The sequence below is a fragment of the Sinocyclocheilus grahami genome, unplaced genomic scaffold, assembly GCF_001515645.1.
Source record: "Sinocyclocheilus grahami isolate Dianchi unplaced genomic scaffold, SAMN03320097.WGS_v1.1 scaffold53.1, whole genome shotgun sequence".
NCBI classification, from domain to species: domain Eukaryota; kingdom Metazoa; phylum Chordata; class Actinopteri; order Cypriniformes; family Cyprinidae; genus Sinocyclocheilus; species Sinocyclocheilus grahami.
Window position 1 is genome coordinate 1,747,759 of NW_015505232.1, and position 8,735 is coordinate 1,756,493.

General features: G+C 37.5%; 1 protein-coding gene across 1 annotated transcript; it reads left to right on the top strand.

The window, feature by feature from the left end:
- The first annotated feature begins 725 nt into the window (after positions 1-725).
- Positions 726-3,480, top strand: smfn (small fragment nuclease). The gene is made up of 7 exons (XM_016269590.1): positions 726-972; positions 1,415-1,498; positions 1,857-1,934; positions 2,042-2,153; positions 2,751-2,859; positions 3,025-3,078; positions 3,200-3,480. Exons 1-7 carry the CDS (start codon positions 760-762, stop codon positions 3,315-3,317), a joined length of 768 nt encoding a protein of 255 aa, XP_016125076.1. The 5' UTR covers positions 726-759; the 3' UTR covers positions 3,318-3,480.
- Positions 3,481-8,735: the final 5,255 nt, after the last annotated feature.

Sequence of the window (8,735 nt, forward strand, 5' to 3'; positions counted from 1 at the left end):
AAAACGTCTTTGCACAAGATTTAGAATCGTTACTGCAGCTGACCAGTTTTGGTGCCACCCTACGCAGGAACTTTTTACAGATAAATATTGGCAGAAGTCCTCCCAGTGATTGTGCAGTTATAGGATTGACATGTTTTCAGTGTTGCATATTAATGCCACTCTACTTCCTGTTTCAGATGACAGGGCTGGATATAGAGAAGGACCAGATTATTGAGATGGCTTGCATCGTTACAGATTCTGATCTGAACATCATTGCAGAGGTGTTTTTTTCCCCATTGCATAAACAGCATAAGTCCCATGCAGTCGGAATTAGAGTTTGTGGCATTACTTAGTGTCTTCTAGTTTTACGGGGTGATCTGCATACTAGTGTACATCTATAAATTGACACAATTTGCTTTTTAGTTAAGTTTATTTATAACGGCAGGGAAAATGGCGAGAAGAATACCAAAGTGCAGTAAACGGTAAAACTGTTTGCACTACAAACCACTGTGTTCATAATTAAGATAATACATCGATATAATATAGTAAAACACACCAGTTTGCAATTCCAAGCCGCAAAACGAGCTGTTTTGTACAGCTAAAAATAGCTGGAAGCGTCACACATAAAATTTAGAAATGGCCGCGCCCGCTCGAAAAATTTGAACGAAAGCGCTTATTCTGTTGTTTCCATGGTGTTCACTTAATAACATGTGCCGCTGACCTGCCTTCACTGTTGCGCCGCGCTGGTATTTACGACACTTTCGTTCGGAAGACGGCAGTATGCGGGCACAAATGTGGCGTGTGGCGTGTGTTTCTACATTCAGAGTCCTGACTCGAGTTTGTGTGTCATCGCAGCGGGTGTTTAGAGCCCACAACTTCTCTCTCTTCAGTCCGTGTACCTCTGTGCTCGCCAGGGGTTTGATGTCAAGACGACCTCACAGCAGGAAGATGTCTCAGTCCTTGGCGCAGCGGATGGTCTGGGTAGATCTGGAGGTAAACAGCAGCAGATAAACACAAAAAACAAGACTATATATTGTTTATAAGATTTCACTCAGTCGCTTTTAATCATAATCAAGATTTTTTTTATTCAACGAAACGAAGTTAGGCCTACATGGCTAAACACGACGCCTGCATGATCGAGTTTGACAGCTGGGTTTATGCTGAATGAATTTGCATGGGTTTTTATAATATACAGTATGCACAAGATTCCAAATAAACGATCTGCTTATATAGCAAATCCAGCACAATCTGTTCATGTCAAAACGTCTTTGCACAAGATTTAGAATCGTTACTGCAGCTGACCAGTTTTGGTGCCACCCTACGCAGGAACTTTTTACAGATAAATATTGGCAGAAGTCCTCCCAGTGATTGTGCAGTTATAGGATTGACATGTTTTCAGTGTTGCATATTAATGCCACTCTACTTCCTGTTTCAGATGACAGGGCTGGATATAGAGAAGGACCAGATTATTGAGATGGCTTGCATCGTTACAGATTCTGATCTGAACATCATTGCAGAGGTGTTTTTTTCCCCATTGCATAAACAGCATAAGTCCCATGCAGTCGGAATTAGAGTTTGTGGCATTACTTAGTGTCTTCTAGTTTTACGGGGTGATCTGCATACTAGTGTACATCTATAAATTGACACAATTTGCTTTTTAGTTAAGTTTATTTATAACGCACATTTAAAACAGCAAAAGTAGAGCTGATCAATTATGTTAGCTGAATTCCTGTCATGTCTGTTTCTATGTATATGTATCTATGTATGTATATATGATCTCTCCCAAATACCACCTGCATGTAATGTGTCGTATACATCTCACCCCAAATAAAAATACGGCAATGCTTTAAAGCTAGAAAATTGTTGGTTGTTGTTAGGGGCCAAATCTGATAATCAACCAACCGGGCAAGCTGCTCGATGGCATGTCAGACTGGTGCAAAGAGCATCATGGGAAGGTGAGTAGTACAGCTCGATGCACCTGCTGAGTGTTTCGTGTTTGTGTGAATGAGCCTGTCTGTGCTTGATGCGTGTTGTGTGATTGTGTTCTTGTTTGATGTGCCAGTCAGGGTTGACTCAGGCTGTCAGGGACAGTCTCATCACTCTCCAGCAGGCGGAGTATGAATTCCTGTCTTTCATCCGACAGCACACGCCACCCGGACAGTGTCCTCTCGCAGGTAACTAACCAGAGGAGCTGCGGTTGTGTCTTTTGCATGTTGCAGGTGTAAAATATTATGGAAGCTTATATCTGCCATGGAATAAAAAAACTAAAAGGGTAATTCTGACTTTTTTTCCCTCTCATAAATGTAAAAAGTTTACATCTTAATTTTTCTTCATAATTGCGAGTTATAAACTCACATTTACATCTTACTATTCTGACTTTGTCTCAATTATAATTTTTTTCTGTTGTGGAATAAAAAATGTAAAAAGGTGATGCCAACTTTGTCAGAAATGTGACTTATTTTTATAAACTCGAATTTGTGAGTTTGCATCTCGCAGTTATGACTTTTTCTTATAGACTCGCAGTTTTCACTTTTTTTCTGAAATTCTGACTTCATCTCACAATTTTTTTTTTCTGCCACAAAATAAATATATAAAATAGGTAATTAGGATTTTTTAATTCTTACATTTGTATTATTCAGATTTCGAATAATTTCAGACTCTATTCTGAAGTTCTGGAAAAAAAGTCTGAATTGTGATATATGAATTTAGAATTGAAAGAAAAAAAATGCTTCTTTATGCCTCCGAGTGTTTGTGTGGTTCTTCATCCACAGGGAACTCTGTTCATGCTGATAAGAAGTTTCTGGATAAGTACATGCCGCAGTTCATGCGACATCTGCACTATCGTATCATAGACGTGAGCACCATTAAAGAGCTGTCTAGGTATGTTCCCCATTTAGGTTTAATCAGATGACCGAATGACCGCTGTTGCCACATTAATGCATGCAGACGTGCTTCAACATGAACCAGAGAGACTATTTTCAAAAGTACAGGAAGAAGGTGGTGATGTCAAAATACTTTCTCCTTTTGTTCCATTCTGTTGCTTAGACGATGGTACCCAGAGGAGTACAGTCTCGCACCACAGAAAAAATCATCGCACAGGTCTGTGTACATCACACACGCATAGCAAAGGATCCTTTGATGTACTCCTTAAATATTTAAGCCTAAAGAAGAGCTGTTTTGTCTAATCTCAGAATAATGTTGTGTCCGTTTGAATTTTCAGAGCGCTGGAAGACATCCAGGAGAGCATAAAAGAACTGAAGTTTTACAGGGTGAATGTTTTCAAAGTGAACGAGAAGAGAAAAATAGTCCAAAATGGTGATAAGACATCTGCGAACTAATCTCCAAGCTGATCTGGAGTGGTTTTAGGATCTTGTGCCGAATTCTCACATTTGGATGAAAGCCTGTGCGAATACTTGAGAGAATGAGAGAGCAAAGCTTCACGTTGACGACTGCAGTGTTTGTTTCCGGTTTTATTTGACTCTGCAAATAGCTTAGTTTAAACAGAGAGAGAGAGCGCGAGAAGTTCAAAATGATGCAGATAACTCATTGTTTTGAACAAGTTCCATTTGATCCCTTGTGTTCCACTTTAGAAATATGATTTGTTGTTGGATTATGTCAGTGTGTAGTAATGAAACAAAAATGTGGTTGCATAAGTTCTTTAGTCTGAGAGTGTTTTGATTACACCCCTTGTTTTTTTGTTTTAATAAAAATTATTTGTTGCTGTTTATTGTATTCAATGTGATTTTGCTGAAAATGTGTTGCTGACCTGTAACTACAGTAACCTCAATCATATGGCAGATGGCAGTATACAGTCAGGTAATATCTGGAGCACGTTTGCACGGGTGATTAGTGGGGGTGTCGAGTGAAAATATCAAGTTTTGAGACCTTATATTCAGGTTCAATATACGCGTAAAATAATATTAAATGGAGAAAATGAGGGAGGATATTTTAAATGGAAAAGTTGGTTGAATGCAACTACTAGCATATTATAGTTTCACTATTGCTGCATTTTTATATAGCGGTATGCTCTTCCGAATTCAGCCCTTCTTTTTATTGCCGGTGGATGGACGGGAGGATTTAGGGTGCTTTCACACTTGGTTCGATTGCTTGGCCCGAACCCGAGTTCGATTGCTCGCCCCTCCCCCTCCCCGGCTCCCTGTGTTCACATTATATCCTCCTGAGACCCAGCTATGGAGTTTTTGCCTCTGTAGTGGACATTATATTTTAGTGAATTTCTATGAGACCTCACATGGCACAGTTTTAAATCTGGATGTCCTGTACAGAGCACATTCAGGGCTTTCCACAGATACCAAATGATTGGATGTTTCAACATGGCCACTCCCTCTCCTTGGTTTTTAAAATGGCTGACATTAATCTAATGATAAAATTGTAAATCCTTATGGAAATATGATAATATTTTGTAATAATAATTTAAATCTGATTCATTTTCAAATTGTTTGTCATAAATCAACATCTCAGGAAAATGTTATGGGGTTTCAAATCAAAATATGACTTCCTGTTATGAAACAGGACATAATTTCATACATGTCCACTGTAGAGGACACCAGGACTAAAAGCATGTTTATTATACATTTTGGGAGACAAAATAATTGAATAGGAAAAATTACATATCAATAATCTTATGACATATTAGATATTATTATGAAAATCTGGCCAATTACTACTCCCATTATTACACTACTTTTTTCAACCTGCTGTCCCAACAGCACTTTAATATGCAAATTAGATACAGTGTATAGATAACATAGTGCTTAATGGGAAAACCAGTTTATGGAATTTTTACACACATTGCATAAAGCAAAATGGTATATCAAAGCATTTTGTTATATATTTTATAGCAGTTGAGAACCATCCTTAAGAAAGTAAATGTGACCAATTGTGACAGAATTTGACAGTTCCAGTCTTTTGAACTTGACTTGGTCTGTTATTTGCTCAACTAGTTAAACAAAGCATGCAGGGATGCCATTGCCTCGTCAACACTCTGTCGAGGTTGGTAAATGCTGCTCTCAAAAGTCACTTTGTGTTTTATGCTGTTTTAATGTGGCAGGGACTGCTGGGACTTCAAATCCGGTTTGATTGGAGCAGCCCAAGGTAACATGAGCACTCTGTCTGTCACTGCTGCCACTGGAGGATTGCAGGTTTGATTCTACAAGGAAAACTTCAAATAGAAAGACACGGACAATGCATAAACCATGTACTGTAGCTTCTCTCATCTCTCCCCCCTCAGAATCTTTTTCTCCCAGAGGATGAAGAATATCCTCATTTGTGTTCAGGACGGACAGATCTGGACATCTCTGTGTCACAGTGTTTCCTCTGGTCTGGTCAAATTATTTAGAAACATTTAATCATTTAGCAGGTGCTTTTATCCAAAGCGACTCACAAATTAATAAACATTGCAAGAAATTTCTCACAAGACCCAATCATTTGTACTATACCACTATACCAATTTTCAAGTGTAAGATAAAGTAGTTGAAAGTGTATTTATTATATTGAGTGCCTTTGTTTATGGTTGTGAATTAGGTAAGTGGTGTGTCTTCAACAGATTCTTTAAAGTTCTGATGATCTCAGCAGATCAGGTAAAGATTGATAACTCGTTCCACTCATAGGAATGTAGAAAGTAAAGGTTCTGTAAAGCAACTTTGTACTTTGTTGTGAGGAAGCCAACAAAAACCTTTTTAAATTTCCACAAAACACTTGTATTATTTGGAAAAAACAGCTATGTACTTGTCCTCTTAAAAATCAAGAACTCAATAACCTGCAATGCAACAGTAACACTTATTTATAATTTCCAAAGAACCATATGCAGAGCTCTTTGCTGCACCTAATGTCAAATGGAAAACAACCTTAATTTTTATGAGTCATGACATGGTAAATGTCAACTGCAGAAGAAAGGTTCAACCTGCAGGTATACCAAGGCCACCCAAAACCCACTGGACCAGACCATTCTGAAGAGCCAAAACTTCAATCCTGCTTTTTCCAGTCCAGGTAGATACCTTTTCTAAGATGCTCCTTTACCTAATCACGTTTGTTTATGATGCAACAAATTTGTATAAAATCTTCTAACCTGTTTAGCATTTTCTAGTGTGTGCTTGAAGATTGTAGCCTAGTTAAAGTAATATATAATGACGTGTGATTATTAGTCATTGTTTCTTTTGAAATGGCTTTGTATACTCAGGTGGGTGGGTGTTCAGGCCACATTGGGTTGCAGCTCTGATTATTTCTGAATGACCTAGCATAGGGGGGATTTCCTGAGGGTGCCTGGTGACTCAAATTAAGAGAGATAATTAAGACTTTTGGAGTGAATGAATGAGGTGAATCAGCTTTTCATACACCAGAGTAAAAACATTCTCCATGCTCACACACCAAGCATAAAGTGGATTCTCTGGACCAAAACGATAGTTTTCCAACCAGTAAAAACTGTAATTTATCTATTTATGCACTTCTTAATTGCTTAGTCTTGTGTTTCTGCTATTTGCATCCATTCAAGGGCAGAAACAAGAACGTCTGGATCATGACGATGGACTAAGAGCAGATCAATCCATCATGAATTCATAACCCTGAACCAACAGAAGCTCATGTAATTACTGACGAAGCCTTGTAATTTATCACTTTTATTCTGACAGGCTCCTTACACTCATTAAAGGTTCATTAAATTTATGCTCTGAAAAATAGCTCACATTTACGCTAATTTTATTACCTGCCAATTTTATTACCTGCCAATGTTATTACCTGCCAATTTTTAGCACTTGAATTGAGTTTGTTTTAGGTAGACCTTAATATCACTGAATGCTCCTCGCGTTGATACTTATATATTTGAAATATCCAAAAATAATACAGCTTGTGTCTTCATAGCTGTAAGTGCAAACTTTGTGTTATTTTTCATTATTTGCAGTGAGACGTTTTGCATCTCCCGAAGCCCTGACACAGATCAGATCGGCTTTGATCAGAGCTCTAAATCAAAGGTGAACTCTGAACATGAATCTCACAGACGTTTGTGAAACATGCCAGGTGAAATAAAGTGTGTTTGTATAACTTTTAACTATCTATGTATTAACATTTCACCTGCACGTATGGGGGGGAAAAATCCACATTTCAGACTTGAGGATGAAATGCTCTAAACCTGGATTTGGTGTACAAATGATACAAAGAAGAGCAAGTTTCACATAGTTTTGAGCTAAATCTCACACATCCATAGTCCCGCATAGGCTATTTTTGCATGCTAACATCATGCTACTTTGTGCGCACAGTCCACCAGATTTATAAGTAAAATAAGATCTGTGGATATTTAAGTTAATGACTAAAAGTACCACAAAAATGTGAGTTTATGTGCTTGATAAATCTAATAATCATTTTATATCTTTATACAGCAACTTGTTAGCGTAAAACTGCATGTTTCATGTTATTTTTTTTTTAAAGAGTAGGCGGCATATACCATGCAGTATTTATTCATGAAGTAGTCAGTTAGTGATCCATTCTGAACGTAGCCGATGGTAAGTAATCATCATTTGAGCTGTTGTTTGGCAGTATATATGGGATGACATTTAGCTGGAAAATGAGTCTTAAGCACCATGAATTTCTGCATCAATCATTTGTCATTGTAAACCCAATCCAGTGGAAGCATGATAGCGTTAAAGCATTTAGCTCTATTATGCTGTCAGTCAGCGCTGATGTCAGCATTGTTCTCTAGTCCTGCCTGCCAGTCCAGACCTTTATGAGGAGAGTTTATCCAGTGAAGCCGCACAGGCCAAAGTGACAGACGCCACTCAAGATACTTCCACCTGCAGACCTGCAACACCAACTGACAGAAATGTTCTGTGCTTGACCATATAGACACATGTTGTAAGTATTAGCAGTATTAGCTGTTGTTTTATAAATGTGAACAATTTATTAATTATGTGTTTGTGTAATGACATTTAAACATTCATATCGAGTGTGCAAATATATATTATTTGCTGTGTTGGACTAGTTACTCAAAGAATGTAATATATTACTCATTACTAGTTACTCCTTTCAAAAGTAATATCGTTACTTATTACTTTCTGGTAACAGTAATTAGTTACACTACTAGTTACTTTACTTTTTCTTCACGCCCCACAGAAGTTGTAACTGTGTGTATCTTCCACATAAATTGCTTCAAGAATGTTAGTAACAACACATTTCTGCCTCGTCATTTGACCAAAATCCACATTGGATCGCAGTCAGAAGTTATTACAAACACTCAATAGTGATTGATAGTGACATTCAAGTAGAAGTGTTGTATTAATCTCATTAATTGTCGTGTAGCTTGAAGCTAATGGTAATTTCTCCATTACCCATATATGAATATATATCATTATGTATTTTAAGGTTGTAAGAAACTGTTTAATTTTCCAAAAAGATTTTTAATTATAGTAATATAATGTACCACATGCTGATCAGAGGGATGTGGGTGATGCCAGAGTAAAGTAAAGCCACAACTTACACAACAGTGTTCAGATCATCTTTTTTCCTGACAAAATCAATATAATGCAATATTTCTATCTGCTGAATGTAAGCTTTTCCATATTCCAAGCTCGCCTGCTGCACTGGGGACATCACATGCATGGGCGAGTCGTGAAAATTTTATGAAAATAAATCTAGGAATTGTTTGATTATTAGATTTTAAATCAGCGGGGTTGAGGCATCAAAAGTAACTAAGCTGTTTTTTGGGTGGTAACTGTAATGTTATAACTGAAATCTTATTAGTAATTAGTTAC